This window comes from Camponotus vicinus, unplaced genomic scaffold (genome assembly GCF_025532165.1).
Source record: "Camponotus vicinus isolate PSW18456_S1 unplaced genomic scaffold, iyCamVici1.0 SCAF_7, whole genome shotgun sequence".
Classification (NCBI taxonomy): domain Eukaryota; kingdom Metazoa; phylum Arthropoda; class Insecta; order Hymenoptera; family Formicidae; genus Camponotus; species Camponotus vicinus.
In genome coordinates this window covers 12,997,788-13,018,054 of record NW_028141979.1, presented here as the reverse complement: position 1 = coordinate 13,018,054, position 20,267 = coordinate 12,997,788, and the positions used below count along the sequence as shown (strand labels likewise).

At 33.7% G+C, this 20,267-nt stretch overlaps 2 protein-coding genes and 1 pseudogene across 18 annotated transcripts in view; 2 read left to right on the top strand and 1 right to left on the bottom strand.

The window, feature by feature from the left end:
- Dhc62b (Dynein heavy chain at 62B) overlaps nt 1-20,267 on the bottom strand; it is an 835,389-nt gene that overhangs the window by 612,427 nt on the left and 202,695 nt on the right. The gene's annotated exons all lie outside the window — the stretch shown is intronic.
- LOC145974966 (uncharacterized) lies at nt 3,442-4,411 on the top strand (annotated as a pseudogene).
- On the top strand, nt 8,252-18,492 carry LOC145974397 (uncharacterized). Of its 10 annotated transcripts, XM_083104214.1 has the most exons (13): nt 8,321-8,447; nt 9,014-9,084; nt 9,774-9,844; nt 9,964-10,055; nt 13,690-13,904; nt 14,028-14,279; nt 14,367-14,474; nt 15,106-15,183; nt 15,618-15,728; nt 16,161-16,298; nt 16,493-16,740; nt 17,364-17,523; nt 18,202-18,489. In XM_083104214.1, the coding sequence occupies exons 5-13, from the start codon at nt 13,691-13,693 to the stop codon at nt 18,318-18,320; spliced, it is 1,428 nt and encodes a 475-aa protein (XP_082960340.1). In that variant the 5' UTR covers nt 8,321-8,447; nt 9,014-9,084; nt 9,774-9,844; nt 9,964-10,055; nt 13,690; the 3' UTR covers nt 18,321-18,489. The 10 variants fall into 10 exon arrangements, with proteins under 10 accessions (XP_082960334.1, XP_082960335.1, XP_082960332.1 ...); XM_083104213.1 differs by lacking the exons at nt 8,321-8,447; nt 9,014-9,084; nt 9,774-9,844 and having other exon boundaries at nt 9,940-10,055; nt 15,624-15,728; nt 18,202-18,492; XM_083104212.1 differs by lacking the exons at nt 8,321-8,447; nt 9,014-9,084; nt 9,774-9,844 and having other exon boundaries at nt 9,940-10,055; nt 18,202-18,491.

The following is a 20,267-nucleotide window of genomic DNA, read 5'->3' as shown; positions in this document are numbered from 1 at the left end:
AAAAAATATGCACTTCCAGCGCTAACTTATTTCCGGTTTAACGGCGTGAGTTCCATATTTCTGCGACGCATCATTTTCGAGATATTATTTTTCATCCTCAAGGGGTGGTTTTTGAAATTTGCTTTTATAAGGGATAGTTTTTGAAAATTGTTACTATACAATAAATTACTTTTTTTAAAATTTTATTTAACAGCAGAAGTTCCGTATTTTTACGGCTCCGTTTCTAAGATTAAATATCTAATATTAAATTCCACCCCGAAGGGATAGTTTTGAAAATTGTTACTGTATGATAAATTAATCTCACACGTACGTACACACATACATATAGATATCACACGTATGCATGCATATGATTTTGTCTCTTAAAGCATTGTACATATCGAAGCAATAATCGTATACGCAGCGGTGTGAACGCCGCTTGAGAGACAAACTCGCTTTGCTTTGTGTGCGTGCGAGCATACGTACGTGAGACTGAAGAAAATCCGGGATAACGTAATAAAATGTCACAATTTTGATATACGATCATCATTTCTCGGGATTGACTGCACCGATTTTATTCAAACTGGTCGCAATCGAAAGCTTATATTCACATTACATAATAAAAGTGTCGTTATATTTTTGATTACGGTCTTAGTTTCTGAAATATCTTAATCGAAAGTTTACATGACGTGAAATTCCGGAAGAAGTACTTGGTAGCGCCGCGTCTAGAGCAGTGACTCTCAATGCTCGGATCCTGTTTTTTATATACTTGACATCACGACGCTACCGCGTGATATGGAACCTCTCCGCCCCGACCACGCGCACTTCGTGTCCGAAGAATCGGACGACGACGACGCCGAATCGCCGATAGAGTGGCGGAGCGGCAGTATGAGCTCCGTAAACGTTTAATCGGGGTACGTATCTCTTTTCGCCTAACGCGCTTCGACGACGCGCGTTCTTTCTCTCTCATTCCGCGTATTTCGATACAATCTATTAATACGATATTTTATATTTCAGACGTCTCGATTCCAGGATTTTGGACGACTCTAATTCGCCTTCCTTCTCGAATTCCGCGCGACGACTACCTCGCATATACAATACATACGTCGCATATACATACGTAGCATTATACTTTATCCAGCTATTATTTAGAACTACCACTTACGCTTCTACGTTACTACTCATTTGCCATATCGTTTGTTTTTTTACGCATTACGCTCTTACATATTACGCTTTTACGCTCTCGCGATTTTACGTATTACGATTATACATATTACGTTTGTATTATTATTACTATCACTTTATGTATGTCGCGCTTATGTACGATAAACGCTCGAAGTTTTAAAAAAGAAACGATAATTTTTTTGATTCCCGTTCTCCCGCCTAGACGCATCTCCTCCTTCCCTCCTCCTTCTCCTCTCGACCGACGCTTCCTCGCGCTTTCGGGAAGCGAAGCGAAGCATCGCCGGAAGACTCGCGCGCGCGCGTTCGATAGTTCGCGATCGTCTCGATCCCCGCGCGCTCGCCCGTCCTCGCCACCGCTCGCACGCTCGCGAGAGCCATGACGCGCGTCGCGCTATCGATGTCCACGACGACGTCGGCGACAACGCTGACCGACGGCGACGTCGCGGAAGCGTCGCGTTATCTGCGGACCTACGGCTTTCTGGAGAACGACGAGAATCAGCAGTCGTTGTCGTTGGACAACGCGACCTCCCTGAGCAACGCGCTGTCGTTGTTTCAGGAATACTACGGTCTGCCGGGAAACGGCGTTCTGAACGTGGAAACGATTCGCGTCATGCGCAGGCCGCGATGCGGCGTCGCGGACATTCACGCTTACAGCCCGTTGATGCGAAAGTGGCCGAAGACGCATTTCACGTGGAACTTCAGACTAGCGGGCAGAGATACTCTGCGCACGACTCAGGCCGCGTTCGCTCTATGGTCCGAGAAATCCTCCCTGACGTTCTCGCGCGACACGATACGACCCGATATACTGATATCCTATCAATCGGATCTTCACGCGTACGAGAACAGCGAGAACGGGGACGCGTGTCCGTCGCCGTTCACAGGTCCGGGATCGGCCGTCGCTCACGCGTTCTTTCCGACGGGGCTAGCCAATCACGTGACCGAGGTACACGTCGACGAGACCGTCACGGAACCGTGGCACATCACGCTGACGAGACCTCCGTCGGACAAGTTGTATCTCCTTCAGACGCTGGCGCACGAGATCGGTCACTCTGGGCCTGACTCACAGTCTGAGCGAAGATTCTGTCATGTACGCGTATACGCCTTCGGAGAACAGACGGTTTCCGCTTAGCCTGAGCATAGAGGACGTTATAAGTATACGAAATCTCTACGGATCGCGGGAGGCCTCGACTCCGACGATCGTCGGCACTACTCCGACGATGACGACGACGACGACGACGACGACGACGACGACGACGACGACTACGACGACTACGCCGACGCCGACGACAACGACGACGCTCGCTCCCACCAATAACCGTAGATCTGTGCGCCTTAACGCGCATAGACGGAGCGTTAATCATGAATCATCGCTTGTACGTCGCGCGTAAACGCAACATATGGCCGATCGATATGAAGGAGAGACGCTACGGCGCGCCTTTTCGTTCGCCGACTACTTCAAGTTTCTTCCCCGCAATCTTACTCGCGTATCGGCCATGTATCAGAGACCCTCGGGCGACATCGTGATATTCGCAGGCGACTCCGTTTACCGTACCTCGCCGATTCGAATTTTCAATTTAAAATAGGTTGGCCGAGATCCATCGAATACGTCGGATTTCCACGCAAGGCTAGGATAAACGCCGCGATAAACACGTACGCTGGACGCAGCTACGTTATATACAACGACGATAAGATAGCCGAGATGAACGACTGCACGATGACGACTACGAGACACGGCGCTCTGTGGGATACGTTTTCGGGGATACCGTCCGCGATAACGACGGCCTTTCGTTACGCCGACGGTAATCTCTATTTCCTGAAGAAACGCAAATATTACGCGTACAGCGAATTCACCGACGCGATAACCTCGGCCGGTCCCTTTGACCTCCGTGTACTGGGAATAGAATGCTCCGCCGAAGACATTCTGCATCAATTGCGCGAACTCGTCTCCAAGATACATCGTCTGGAATACGCGTCCGTCAAGAGACCGGACGATGACGGCGACGACGATAAGGAAGACCTTGAAATCTAATGTTAAGATTATATTTAACACGTCGTTCTAAACCGTTTCCGCTGCATTAATTAACGCATATAACGCATACGCCGAGAGGAAGATATCGAAACGGCGATTGAAAGCGAGTATATAAGACGCGCCTCGATCGCGGCGCGCGACATTTTTCGCAGTACTCGAGGTTAATGCGCGTCTGAGTCTAAGCGAACGTCTCCGACGAATCTCTCTCTCTCTCTCTCTCCGCGATAACGGAGGTTAACGACGTCGCGATGTTTCCCACGAGCATCGAATCCTTCTTCGCGAGACCGATAATGTTCGCGGGAATCGGACAGGAGTATCGCAGAGTCTTCGGGGATCAATCGGCGACGTCCGCGGCGCCGTCAGCGCCGATTATGCCGTCGGCGGCGAGTTCTTTCGTCGTCGCGACTAACCGTCGAGACGACTACGCGGCTTCTGCCAAAGATGAGGACGCTCCCCGCGACCGTTGCAACACTCCGCCCGTGGTCAAGAAAGCTGTACACCGAGGACGAGTGAGTATGCGCTTCGCGAGTTATCTCGCGCGAGTGCTCCGACTCTCGGTTCCCACCGCAATAATGCGTCGACTTTTTTTCATCTCCGACAGGTGGGTCAGAAATTGGCTGTTCAAACGCGAAATCAATTTCTCGAAACATCCGATTCGCATATTAGGAAGACGATATCCGCTGACCAAAACGACCTACAAGTACATCGACATCGCTATCGCCGTGAAACGAGAATCTCACGTCGATATCGCTCTAGGAGACTGCCACGGAAAAGAGATCTCGTTGACGCCGGACATGTGACAGAGATCTGCTCACTCTACGCAACGACATACTGCCGTATTTCGAGAGCGACTTAGACGACAGCGTCGCGCGTCCTCCGACGTCCATAATTGTCGGAATCGTGACGCTTCGATTCGGCAAGATAAATAACCTCAAGACGTTGCGATTCGAGACGGCGAAAAACCGCATAGCTATGTCGCACTCTACGGTGAAAGCGCTGTTCACTCTCAAGCTATGCGTGAATCGCATCGTCGCGTCGCTGATCAACGTACTCGAGGCCGTCGACGGCAAACTGTCGCGTTTCCTCGATATCGCGACGGAGACCGACCACCCTGGCGATATTCCGGAAGCGATTCGTCGACACGAGCATTTCAACGCGAACGATTTGATCGACTGCGAATTACACGCTCTGCTCTTCGGACTCTACTATAACTTGTAAATTCGACGAACGAAGCCATCGTTCCGTCTCTCTTTCGCATCCGTCTCGCGTGTCCGTTCTACGCTCATAATCTATGCATGCACATGCGACGAATAAACGATGTATTACGAATACGACCTTATCCTCGCGCTCTCGATCAATGTACCTATGTATGTATGTATGTAACATGAATCGAACAGAATAAAAATTTTACATGAAATTTATCTCTCTCTCTCTCCTTAATTTACGTCGAATTTATCTCTCTCTTTCATTAACGTCGACTTTATCCCTATCTTTCCCTCGCACGCGTCCGAAACAGAGCCGACGGAAACGCCCGCGGTCGCCTATCGCTTATCGCTCTTTCCTAAGCGCGCGCGACTAGGACGTCGCAAATTGATGGAAACGTCCGCGGTCGCCTATCGCGCGCGCCTAACGCGCTGTATCTAAGGACGCTCCTAACGCGCCGTATCTAAGGACGAATGCGCGCTCCATCCCCCTCTCGCTCGCGCGTCCCTTTCGCTCTCCCGATCGCGCCCCCGACCCTCTCTCTCCCCCGCGCCCTCTCCCCCCTTATCCCGCCCTCCGCCGCGCGCACCCACCCCCCACGCGACGTGACGTCACGACTCGCGCCGTTTACCTACCCGACGGCGAGCGGCTCCCCTCGCCCTACTTACCCCCCACGAACCCCCGCGGCCGTCACCCTGCCCCTCAGTTATCTTTCTATCTCTCTCGCTCTTACGGCGCTCTCTCTCGCACCAATGGAAAAAGTGGTTCAGTAACGACCCCTCCTCCCTACTATAATGATTCATTATTTTCTATTTCAAGTAATAGTTTTAGAAATATACAAATTTAAAACTAATCGATAAAAATGTTTAGAATAATGGCAATTTTCTGGAAGGGGGAAAAGAGAGGAAGGGAGAAAGAGTGATTTCAAAGATTCTAATGCAACAATTGATTTTTATTGATCGACCTTGAAATTTGAAAAAAAAGATATTACATTGTTTCGCATAGAAAGTTGCAAACTCATGTAAAATTATGCGAAATGAGATATATCTCACATCTCGAACACGGATTAGGTTAGCTTTTGAAGAGATGGAAGGGACGGAACCTCTCCTTCTTCTACACGCTTGTTTAAAGAGCAAATCTTTTAAGTAAATAAACGGGAAAGAGCTGTGATAAATATTTACCTTAATTTATTCTTCACCAATGATTTTAACCTTGACATATATTGTCAAAGTCACTCTGAATGATCCCCAAAATATTTTAGTCATCTCTTGTTGCTTATTAAAAAGTTATAAACAAAATAGTCACAAATTTCACGTAATTTACGGACATCATGTACGTTTCACAAAATAAATCTCTAACTGATTCATTCATTTATATGTGATAAGTGAAACGTGTCGGCGGGGAAGACGCTCCGCTTCTCTTCTTACACTTTCACCTCACCCAGAAAAAAATTAATCTAACTCAAATCTATTTCTGATTTAAAAGCGAAATTAGGTTTGGGTTAGGTTATATTTTTCAGAAACTCTCCACAGGGTAGACGATCCATTGTGTCCACGCATGTACTTTGTAAGACGAAGCAAAGCACTCTCAGCGAGGGTCAAGGTTAGATGTAAAATGAACTTCACCTCATCATATTTTTTTACAAGAAAACAAATTCTCTAATAGTGTATGCATATTCGTTAGTTAAAATTTTTATGTTAAATATTTAATGTTATGTTAAATATTTTATGTTAAATATTTAATATATTCATGTGTTAATTTAACATATTGCTGTTGTATTAATATGTATGTAGCTCTCAAATATTAAATTATTAAAACAACTGAAGAAAGTGTAAAAATAACACAATATGTACCTACTTTTAATTTTACACAATAGATATATTTCATATTATTAATGATAACATTTATCCGTTAAAATTTACAGAAAAAGGATTTAAAAAATCTACAGTTTGCTGTCATTTATTATCTTTTTGACCATCGTGAGAAACTCGTGATCTCGATGTGTATAGACGTGTCACTTTAGGTCTTATCCAAAATTATTATAGAAATAATTATTAGTAATAATAATGCAATATTTTGATAAATCAAGATAGTAAAAGAAGAGTTGATTATATATTATCATCATGAAGACAATATTTTTAATTATATTTTTTATTTATATTTCGAGATTAGAATTTTTTATTGATATTTCGAGATCAGAATCTCAACAGAATATAATTTTGATATAAATCATACATCATTCTATTTATTATTATTATTATTATTTTCATATAGGATCTGAGAATATACTGATAGAAATTTTAATAATAAATTTTTTATAATGTTTTAAGACGAAAATTTTGAAGCTGTATATACAAAAAAAATATTTGTAAAATAAAAAGCGATTAAAGCTTCTATGTTATAACCTTGACATTTTTATATTACGATGTTTCTCTCTCTTTTAAAATATTTCACACAATTTGTCATTATAATTACTCTATCAATAGTTTTGTAACACTTTATGAAAGTAATAATAATAATAATAATAAACAGAGAGATCTTTTGTATGAATTTTACCCAAATAACGATTGTTGGGTAAATTGCGCCCTTGACAGGCGCTAAGCATTACGCTACTGCATGACGAACTGCGCGACCAAGAGCGACTGTTCCCACGATAACGCGCAGAGACGTGGCAGTAATGTAGCGCGACTGCGCACACGACAATGCACAGCAACATGGCAGAGATGTGGCAGAGATGACCAAGAGGCAGACCATAGAGAAGCATGGGTGTGATCAATGTGAACGGAGGCAACAAATGACATACCTAAATGTCCAGTAATTACTTCAGACTGTTCACATATTAAGGACATAATATAAGACCCTACGACCTTATACAAAATACACAACAATTGGCACTGCGGCTTATCAAGAGACACGGTAGTGTCTTTGCTAAGTCCCAGCGTAAGCAAAAAATGCACTCCGTGTATTATTACGCGAGTTTGAACCTACAAGAAAAAGACGATGGAACAACTATTTCAATCGCTAACGGCTACTGCGCAAAAACAACAGCAATTATTACGTTAGATCGGTAAATCACAAAAGAAATACTATCATTTCAAACACTAAGAACAGACGATGATACAATACTTCCGCCTACAAAATCGTCACAATTTTCAAATCTGGTTATACAGTTCGATAAATTCATTTATAAAAAAAAATATAAATACAAAAGTGGTTGTAAGATATAAATCAAATGTTAAAAATCAATAGGCAGAAAAAACCACAGTGCAAAGGTAACAGTACGCAAAAAGCAAAAAATACCCTAACAGCACATGATATCATACGAATATTCTATACTCATACTGTGAATGTACGTATCGTATATAATGTACGGAGAACATCCCTATAACATTTCTTGTAGTATATTATTTTTCGTATATTCTCAGGATATACTTGTAATATCTTAAGAAGTATATTATTTTTCGTATATTTCTCGTATATTCCCAAAATATATGTTTAATATCTTGTACAGTATATTATTTTTCGTATATTTTCGTATATTCTCAGAATATACGTTTAATATCTTGTACAGTATATTATTTTTCGTATATTTTCGTATATTCTCAGAATACATATACGTTTAATATCTTGTACAGTATATTATTTTTCGTATATTTTCGTATATTCTCAGAATATACGTTTAATATCTTGTACAGTATATTATTTTTCGTATATTTTCGTATATTCTCAGAATATACGTTTAATATCTTGCACAGTATATTATTTTTCGTATATTTTCGTATATTCTCAGAATATACGTTTAATATTTTGCACAGTATATTATTTTTCGTATATTTTCGTATATTCTCAGAATATACGTTTAATATCTTGTACAGTATATTATTTTTCGTATATTTTCGTATATTCTCAGAATATAGTTTTAATTTACGCAGATAGTAGCGCCATTTGAGAGCGTCATTTCCGATATATTACCGGTTCCGGTCTTCTTGACTACCACTTGATACCGCGTGGTTTTTAGTTGATTCTCTACGAATTATCGACGAATTCAGAGGTAAGTAATCTTTCTCCTTCTTTTCTAAATATTTTATTGGACATCAAATAAAGTTTAAGAATATTTTATTTGTTATATATTTTTAGTATTTCTTGCTACATTTCATAATTTGTCACGGTGAAACATTTCACAAAATTGAGGTTATGTTTAAGAAAGTCGCATGAGAAATATAAAAATATAATTAATTATCAATGAATTTATTACTTGCTTTTCATTTACATCAAACCTCAAATAATTAACCCTACCAATAATTAACACATGATATACGAATATTCTATATATACTGTGTGAATCATCAGTATATTATTTACGCACTAAGAACATCCCTATAACATCTCTTGTAGTATATTATTTCTCGTATATTCTCAGAACATCCCTGTAACATTTCTTCTAGTATATTATTTCTCGTATATTCTCAGAACATCCTTATAACATCTCTTGTAGTATATTATTTCTCGTATATTCTCAGAATATACTTATAATATCTTTTATATAGTATATTATTTTTCGTATATACATAATACATGTAAAGTATGTCATTCTTATTTGTAATTTTTATGTTGCAGCATAATCAAGAGAAGATTGGCTGAGTGTGCGACCAGTCTGTCCAGCTATTTACTGGAACGCAAAACCTAAAGTAAGTATGAACTCTTGTGTATCGCATGTGTGTTGTTAGCTTTGTATTTAATACATGTTAAAGATTTTATATGTTTAAAGTATTATTAAGTAATTTTATTTATAATTTTTATGTTGCAGCATAATCAAGAGAAGATTGGCTGAGTGTGCGACCAGTCTGTCCAGCTATTTACTGGAACGCAAAACCTAAAGTAAGTATGAACTCTTGTGTATCGCATGTGTGTTGTTAGCTTTGTATTAAATACATGTTAAAGATTTTATATGTTTAAAGTATTATTAAGTAATTTTATTTATAATTTTTATGTTGCAGCATAATCAAGAGAAGATTGGCTGAGTGTGCGACCAGTCTGTCCAGCTATTTACTGGAACGCAAAACCTAAAGTAAGTATGAACTCTTGTGTATCGCATGTGTGTTGTTAGCTTTGTATTAAATACATGTTAAAGATTTTATATGTTTAAAGTATTATTAAGTAATTTTATTTATAATTTTTATGTTGCAGCATAATCAAGAGAAGATTGGCTGAGTGTGCGACCAGTCTGTCCAGCTATTTACTGGAACGCAAAACCTAAAGTAAGTATGAACTCTTGTGTATCGCATGTGTGTTGTTAGCTTTGTATTTAATACATGTTAAAGATTTTATATGTTTAAAGTATTATTAAGTAATTTTATTTATAATTTTTATGTTGCAGCATAATCAAGAGAAGATTGGCTGAGTGTGCGACCAGTCTGTCCAGCTATTTACTGGAACGCAAAACCTAAAGTAAGTATGAACTCTTGTGTATCGCATGTGTGTTGTTAGCTTTGTATTTAATACATGTTAAAGATTTTATATGTTTAAAGTATTATTAAGTAATTTTATTTATAATTTTTATGTTGCAGAATAACCAAGAGAAAATTACCTTAGTGTGCGTCCACTCTGCACATCATCTGCACATCTACGTATTATTTATTACTGGGTCAGAGAGCATCAAGTAAGTGCCATTTTTTATGTATTGCATATCTGTATCTACACTGAGAAAAAAAGATCGATTGAATTGACTAAAATTTTCAATAAAATTTTATTTTATTTCAACAAAATGTTTGCTCAATCAAAGAATAATTTACTTCACTGCTCCAAATTTTTATTACAATGAGTAAACATTTTATTGTTAAAATAAAATAAAAATTTTGTTGAAAAATTTAGTCAATCCAACCATTCTTTTCTTTCAGTATATATAAACATGGTCTGTCAGAAAAGTAACACTGAAAAGTATTACTTTTGAAAAAAGGATTATACTTTTTATATTCCGCGTAATTATGATTTCTGTTGCCACAATATGCACTACATAATTAATTTCATTACTTTTCTGATCATTGTGTATATACACATATACAAGGTGTTTCAAGAGGAATGGTTAGTATTTTATTAAGACATGATTGATTAAGACACATTTTTAAAGAAAAAATTTATATAAATATGTTTCCTATTCTAAAGACGGTTATAAAGATAAAGTGTGTTCTGTCAAGAATACATTTTTTAATTTAATAGAATCAAATTCTATGAAACAAAACTTACATTAAAGCAGTGTAAGCTTACAATAAATTTGAATAATTAAAAAATAATAATTTAAATTAATAATAATTTTGACAGTTTAGAGTGTATATGAAGTATTTTTATTATATCGGAAACTAAAAATTTCAAACTAACACGATTTATCAAACGTTATCTAATGTTTACATTTGTAACAGGATTTGATGAAAATTTAATGTAATTTTGTTTTATAGAATTTGGTTTTACTAAGATAATAAATGTATTCGTTCTTTAGATTGAATATGGTGTATTTTTATAACCGTCGAGAACAGGACACATGTTTATATATATATATAAACTTTATATGTATAAACTTTTTTATTCAAAATGATGTGTACAATTCTAGAATATAGACCATTCTTCTTGAAACATCCTGTTGTATATATAGATAGATATACAGAAATGTGCAAATAAATGAGTGTCCAAACTTATTTGAAATAAATATTGCAAAATAGTTGAAGCCTTTTCATTTAAAAATGCAAAATGTTTTTTAGACACGCATTTAAAATAGGACATGGAAATAGGCATTTTTTAAATGGTTTTTTAAAATACAAATAGTTTTTTTAATATTTATATTTTTATATTTTTATTTTTTATTATTTTAATATTTATTTATATTTAAATATTTTTTATTTATATTTTTTTATTTCTTATATATATTGTAGAGAAAATTATATATTATAGATAAAATCATAGAGATATTAAAAATAGAGTGCGCGAGCGAGCTGAAAAAGCGATATAGCAATAAAAGAGAAAGCTGCATATGGGTCCCTTCTGTCTTTGTCTAATATTCGCGCTCTGACAAGGATACAAGGTGCCAATATAATACTTAAAAATATCATACCACAAATTATTTATATTTATATTTGAATAGAAATACAACAATGAATCGAAAGCGACCCAGAAAAGACATTTCACATATATCGAAGAGGCACTTAAATCGATTAGCTGCCGAAAAATCAAAACTTATATGTGACAGTTTGTTAAATACGAATATATTATCAGATAATAATTATGAAAATCCAGAATATTTGAGAATAACCAGTTCCACAATTAATTCACACAATCGTTATGAGACATTTGCAACTGAAAATGACACTATTTATGGACAAAATAATATATCTATGAAATGTGAAAATGATGAATATTTGGAATTGAATGAATCAGATTCAGAACAATCATCTGTGAGCATTTATCAAGAATCTTCTCAAGAATCACTACCTTATATTGCATCTGAAAATGCAAATACAACAAACGATTTTAAAAATAGTCTTGCTGTGTGGGCTACAAACCATCAAATTTCACATACTGCTCTTAGAGAATTACTTGAAAGATTAAAACAACATTCTTGCTTTTCAACATTAACGTTAGATGCACGCTCACTTCTAAAAACACCAAGAAGACAAGAAATACGTACAGTAACACCAGGAATATACTATCATTTTGGATTACTGAATTCTCTATTACATATATTGACATCTATAAAAGATAATATTGATTGTGTGAAAATTAGCATCAATATTGATGGATTACCACTGTCAAGATCATCGTCACAACAATTCTGGCCTATATTAGGATCAGTTTTTCCATACGATTATGTCTTTCTAATTGGACTTTATCATGGAAACGAAAAACCAGCAAATTCCAATGATTTTTTAAAAGATTTTGTTGATGAAGTTAAAGATATATGCGAAAATGGCATTAACATAAATGGTCGTATCATACCATGCAGACTTGCGGCTTTAATTTGTGATACACCAGCGAAATCATTCGTTCTGTGTGTAAAGGGACATTCTGGATATTCCAGTTGTACCAAATGTCAGACAGAAGGAGAATTTGTAGGAAATCGAATATGTTTTCCACAGATCAATGCACCTCTTCGAACAGATGATGATTTCAAACAAAAGATAGATGAGAATTACCACAAACCAGATATCACTTGTAGTTTACTACAAATACCTCATTTTAAACCTGTTACTGGTGTCCCGTTAGATTATATGCATTTGATATGTCTGGGAATTATGCGCAAGTTAATATACTTATGGCTTGATGGAAAGTTACATTATCGACTACCATCTAGAGTTGTCGAAGAAATTTCTACACGTTTGGTAGTACAATTGAAGCCTTTTATACCAGTAGAATTTGCAAGAAAGCCACGATCAATGAACTGTGTGAAGCTATGGAAAGCTACGGAATATAGATTGATATTGTTATATACTGGTCCATTGGCTTTTAAATCTATATTAAAAAAGAATGTGTATATACATTTTCTAACATTACATGTGATTATCAGAATTCTGTCTTCGCAAGATTTAAACAAATATGTAACTTATGCGCAAGACTTAATACTTTTCTTTATTAAAATATTTATGAAACTTTATGGAGTTAAGAATATGTCACATAATATTCACAATCTCATACATCTTGTTGATGACGTCAAAAAATTTGGGCCGCTTGATAATTTCAGTGCATTCAAATTTGAAAATTATATGCAGATATTGAAGAAATACATTAGAAAAGCGGACAAACCGTTGCAACAAGTTATACGGAGATATATTGAAAAAGAAATTAACTCAGATTCATCAACTATTTTATCACATTCTGTTCTGGTACATCCAAATTTAATATCGTTGCATCAGAATGGTCCACTTATATCCAACTGCAAGAATCCACAATATAAAATTGTTAAATACAACGGAATAACATTGAAATGTAACACAATTGCGGATAATTGTTGTGGCTTGAATTGTGGCAGCATTGTAACTATAAAAAATATAGCATACTGCACAAAACAAAATATTCCTGTCATTATAGGCCACGAATTTTTAGAAAAAGAGGATTTATTTAATATGCCTTGTCCATCTTCATTACTTGGAATTTATATTGTACACTCCTATTCAGATTTGAAATCGTGGCCATTAAAAAATGTAACTAGGAAATATGTGAAATTACCATATAAAGATGACAAATTTGCAGTTTTTCCATTGATTCATAGTAAAATGTAATACAAAATTATATATTGCTTTGAATAACAGAATGACAGAAACTGAGACAACAAAGTTTTATGCAATTGTGGAATTTGAAGATGGACTTCAAATTATTCCACAAAATTGGTTGGATAAAGATTTGAAAAAAGCAGTTTGGCCTAATTTCACCAACAATAAAAGATATGATAAAGCCGTTAAATTTATGGAGGAACCGCAACCTACTTGGACGGCACATACTATTGCAAAAATATATGGAACATATTGTAAGTAACATTCTTTTCTTGAATGTATTATTATTATTTTTACGCATATAATATTAATGTATGTTGTTTTTTAATAATTATAGAAAAATGATATGTTTTTATTACGATTATATTTTGTTGCAGCAAATTATACAGTGGCAAGACAAAAATTAAAGCAGGCCGAAGAAGAGTCCGATCTGACTTCTAATACCGAAAAAGAAGAGTATCTTAAAAAATCAAGGAAACTTAGAGCTGCTAAAACCATTGATGACGCATCAATGAGTAGCAGTGACGAATTGTCCGACGAATTTTTAAGTGAATTATCAAAAGTTCCAAAAATTACAAACATGACTACATATAATAAAAAAACAATAATTGCAAGAAATGAACAAAAAGGTAAGAGCATTATAAAACATTAATAAATTAAAAAAAAATATATTGTTTCAATAATTAAATATAAATATATTATCACATGAATTTTAGATTTTAATCAGAGAAATATTAAAAGAAAATGTGCCAAAAGAATCGAGAATAAAGTGGAAAATACAACTACATTACACTGTATAGAAACAGGAAGAAAAATTGATTCTCGTAAGTATAATTTTTGTTGAAATAAATTAAGATTTGTACAAGAGATTTATATATTTGAATACTGTAATATATTATATATGCTTTCTCTCTCATACATACACAAATTTGCACGCATGCACTTGTATACAGAGTTTTTTGGTATTATTGCATAAATAATTAACTTTTGGTAAATGTTGGTACATTTTTGGATTCTATTTTTTGCGGAGTAAATAATTATAATGTTATTAACAGTTAAAAATAAACTGTTTTATTAAGCTTTAATATAATATATAAATACATAATAAAATTATATTTTTTAATTTCTATTACTTTTATATTTTCATGAAATTTGAATGTAAAAACAGCAGATATGTAATATTAAAAATATATAAGATAATATAAAGATATGTAATATTAAAGAAAGATTAAAAAACTAACGTACTTATAAGAAAAAGTATTGAAAGAAAACGAGTGGATATAATTTGACCACGTTCGGATTGACCACAGCCATCTCTGATTGGTTATCGTTGCTGGTTACCCTAGGCATAGGTCGATATGATTGGCTGTGGTCAAACTGGACGCTCCCAAAGAAAACATCAAAAATGAATGACGAGTAAATGACATATAAAAATATTAACCTCTTTTGTTTCAGAAAAGGATAAAAATATTGAACTCTTTGATGCTAACTTGAATGTAATGACCATGTACGATTGCAACTATAATGCACCAGGTATACATGAATAAATTTAAATATATATGTATATATTATATTGTATATATAGAGGTATTATTATATATATAAATATTATCTTATTAGCGTCGTTCTTTAGGCAGACGTCTGTGAATTGCGCGTCAAGTAAAATGTGTAGCCACATTACTCGATGTGCGGACCGCCTAAAAAATGGCGCTGATTGGATGATATTTAATTAATAATTCTTTTATCGTCAACTGTCGCAGAAAAAATAGTACTTTTCTTTATTTTTCATTAAGAAATGATGTTACGTAATTTGTAAATGCGCATGTTACATCTTGTGTATGTATTAGTAAAAAATATTTGATTTTAGTTCACTTGTTTTATAACCTTGTGTTTATGATAAATATTGTATATTGAGATAAATCGAAAAATTTATAAAAATATCTATAATGGTAATACTATTTTATTAGTTTCAGATTTTCAATGTATGGAAAATGTACCCGACCCAGAAAAGTGCCATAATAATGTTAATGATGATGTTAATAACCCAATTGTAATAGCAATCAACACGTCGACAACAGGTTCGTATTTGAAACCAAGTAAAATTCTAAACCAAATTAGTATAATTTCTACTTTACTTGACTATATAATATGACTATATAATATGACTATATGATATAATTTAGAATGCCATAATGTTATTTAGTATGAAACAATTTAACGTAATATATCTCTTACACCTTTTTTCATATTTTACTCTTAAAATATTTAAAAAATTTTATATTTTGTTTATACATCTAAATATGTTCTTTATAATGGAAGATTTTTAACAAGAAACAGTTGACGTGTTACACTGTTTTCTATGTTTTTTGCTGGAAAACACCCAACTTTGACGCTCTTATATAAATTAAAAAAACATTAATGTATAAAAAATTAGATCAATATTATAATTGTATAATTAAATCTATGTTTAAATTGTATTGAAATAGTAATAATAGTAATTTTATTTTTAGAGCCGCAATGTACTGAAAATTTGTTTAACTCAGAAGAGGATGATAATGATCATGATGATAACAATGACAACAATAACAATGTTAACCCTCCAATCATATTAGCAAATAACACGTTAGGTCCAAACTTGAATGAACAAAGTTAGTATGCAAATAGTTTCTATTTTACTTAAGATATTTTGTCATAATGTTATTTATTTGGAAACAATTTTGCGTTATATTTTTTATTTTTATTTCCAATTTTTTTATATTTTTAATCGCTACAATTTTTTAAAAATTTTGTTTTTTGTTTTCGTACATGAATTAACTTTTTTCAATTATATTATATTTTATAGGAATGGAAAATTTTCAAAAATTTGTAATTAGAAAATTAACAAATTTGGAATTAAAAATCAACAATATAAGCCAAAAAGTGAAAATAATAAATACGAATCAAAAACTCATATTGGAGAAACTTTCAGTCAGCTCAACTATGGAACAAAGAGAAATTGATGTTTTTGAAGATTTACCGCTCAAAGATGAGAACAGTCTTCAACTCTTGGAAGAAAAATTAAAAAATGACTCATCTTATCGAAATCAAATGGTAAGTCGAAGATCTATATTTCAATTTAAAAATAATTCAATATTATATTTGTTTAAAAAAAAAGAAGGACAACAGCTTAGGATCTAATTAGGACAATTCTGAAAAGAGTAGCAGAGCCACTTCAACCAACTTCGATCAACTTTAATCGTTGATTAAACTATATCTTTATCTCTTTTCAGATACGTTCTTAAAAAGAGACAAAGATATAGTTTAATCGTCGATTAAAATTAATCGGAGTTGATCGAAGTGGCCCTCAATAGAAGTCGTTAAAAAAGTTTTACGTATTTCTTGCATGATAAAATCATATTTATTACCTCCTGCATTGTATAATATGTATTTGATTCATGCAACATACATAAATTTCTCAGATAGCGGACGCATATGTATATAAATTATATATTTATATGAAACAAGTTTTTTAATAGCAATTTTAAAAAAGTATTTACAAACATGTAAATGAATTTACTGGAATATTTTTATTCAGAGTTGCAAATCCTAAGATTATACCCTTCTCATTTTCATATGTTTTATGCAAAGAATATTATTTAAAAAATAATATAAAATTTCGATTATATATATTTCGAAAATAATTATTAATAATGCGTTTTATAAAATATTTTCAGATTAAACAATTGACACGTCTAACTTGCAACAACTTGAAAACTTCATGTTTACAAATAATAAAATCTATATTAGCAAATGAACTTGCGGAGAAATACAGTTGGCACGGGGCCAAGAAAAAAAAAATTTTTTCAAATCTGGATATATGCAAAATAATTATGAGTAAGTATAATAAAATATTTAAATAAAAGTAATCTCTTTTTTATTAATAAATTTGATAATTGCTTACAAATTGAGACATTTTGTAAATTTTTGTTATTATAATTATTAAAACATGTCCACAAAATATTAGTATTTTTTTATTATCTTATACAAGATATCTGATAAAGATTGTGCCAACGCTCATGAACAGTTAGAACATATTGTAACTGAACAAAAATTCCTTTTTACTATTTTATTTTTGCAATAATTAATAAAGTATTAATTAAAAAGTATGGCTAGTCGACGATTGTTTCACGGCGCGAAAAGTTTAATTGCGCGACGAAATTTGGCCCTTGCGAAACTCGCTGACTCCACTGCTGGCATACTTAGAGAGCATACATCCTAAATGCGCACTTATTCGCCATTTTTATAAAATTATTTCATCTTATTCATATTATATCAATAATTATTGCGGAAATTGCAAAACGGTGAAAACTTTCGTTGGCATAATCTATCAAACACTCTGTATATATTAGAAATAAAAATATATTAGAAATAAACATATATGTATATATATTAGAAATAAACGTATACTAATTTGTTGATTTAAATTAAATACTTGATTGAAATAAATTATAGATCTATTTGTTCTTATTTCTTGAGAAATAATTAAGTTATATAAATATATTATTTTTCCAGGTGTAATACGAAAATCGCATGAAAATGTAACAGATGAGCAGATTGCTGCACCAATAAAAATATGGCTAGCTCATGCTAAAGAGCGCATGGAGCGTTCTCGAAATCTGCAGCAAGAATGAAGGCCCTTTCATAATGCCTGGCAACAGGCAATATAAGAACAAGATACGTACAGCTACCGGAATTACGTCCTACAATATATCACGTTGAATTATACTTTTTCGAATTCTTTGATAAACACCGTAATATGTCTTTTTTAATAATATATTTTTATTATTTTATATATTTTTTATTTAATATATTTAATTATTATTTAATATATTTAATATATTTAATATATTTAATATATTTAATTATTATTTAATTATTATTTAATATATTCTTATTATTTTTTATATTTTTATTTTTTAATAATATATTTTGACTTATTCGCTACTCTGGGGGCCAAGATAACGTGAATCCATAAGATTCAAGGCACAATGCCTGGCAACAGCATCTTGCTACATCTTCTCTGACATAATACTATATTTAGAAGATACGTACAGCTACCGGAATTACGTCCTACAATATACATCACGTTGAATTATACTTTTTCGAATTCTTTGATAAACACCATAATATGTCTTTTTTAATAATATATTTTGACTTATCCGCTACTCTGGGGGCCAAGATAACGTGAATCCATAAGATTCAAGGCACAATGCCTGGCAACAGTCAATATGAACAAGGAATAGAAAATATTCACCAATAACAAAAGGGAATAAATATTATTCCCTGCTTCTATTGCTAGATATTTTCTATTTCCGGGAATATATTATTAAGTCAAACTCTTGAAAAATATAAGCTAATGTATATATGTAGATAATATTAGATATATATATATGTAGTAGATGTAGATAATGTACATATACATATATATATGTATATATAGAATAAGTGTATATATAAAAATGTAAAACAATATTTTGAATTTATTGAAATACATATTTTTAATAAATTCACCAAATATTAACTATTTAATATAACCTAACCTAACCTATAATCCTAATGGATATACCAATAACATACTGACGACGTTATATAAATATACTATAAATATACCTATACATACTAACAACGTTCTATCGATATACTACAGATATACCTAAATATACCGGCAACGTTCTATCGATATACTACAGATATATCTTTAATATACCGGCAACGTTCTATCGATATACTACAGATATACTTAAATTATACCGGCAACGTTCTATCGATATACTACAGATATACCTATAATATACTGGCAACGTTCTATCGATATACTACAGATATACTGCAAGATATTCACAGTATATACTACGAACTGAAAAAAGTGGGACATAGGAACTTTCATAGTATGTACTCAATATATCGTAGTACGTATATCGAATGTTCTGAGAATGTACACAATATACTTTTGTGATATTCTCCGAGTATTCTCAGAATCTACATGTGCTGTTAGGGTAATGACAACTAATAATGTCACAATCAAAATTATATTAAAGGAAGGACAAACGTTTCGATCCGGTTCTGGATCATTTTCAATGTCTCGCAAATTACAATAAAATAAGTATCAAAACAAAAAAATCGCACAAAAGGTGATGTCAAAATCAAGAAAGAACAGATGGTCATATCAATGTGTTGCAAAAAAGCGGGAAACGCAGAAATCGCAGAAAGAGTGGTAACATTATAAATCGTACGCAATATTATAAATTTACAAATAAAATTCGAAAATAAATCTCGCAATAACGACGGAATGACATGCCACTCACCTATGTTATAAAAGCGCAGAGAAAGTGGTTGTAAAAAAAGCAGGCAATCACGTGAAGGAAGCGTGTGCAATGAACCTCCTGCGTGATGTAGAGGAAAGGCCCAAATATGTGGCTCCAAATGTTAAATGGTAAAATCGAAAATCCAGAAAAGAATAGTAATAATAAATACCCTGTAAAAAATAAAATAAAAGGCAGAGCAACACGCACTCACATCGCAAAAAAACCGAGATCACACACAACACCAAGAAAACGGAAAGATGGATTAATTAGCGT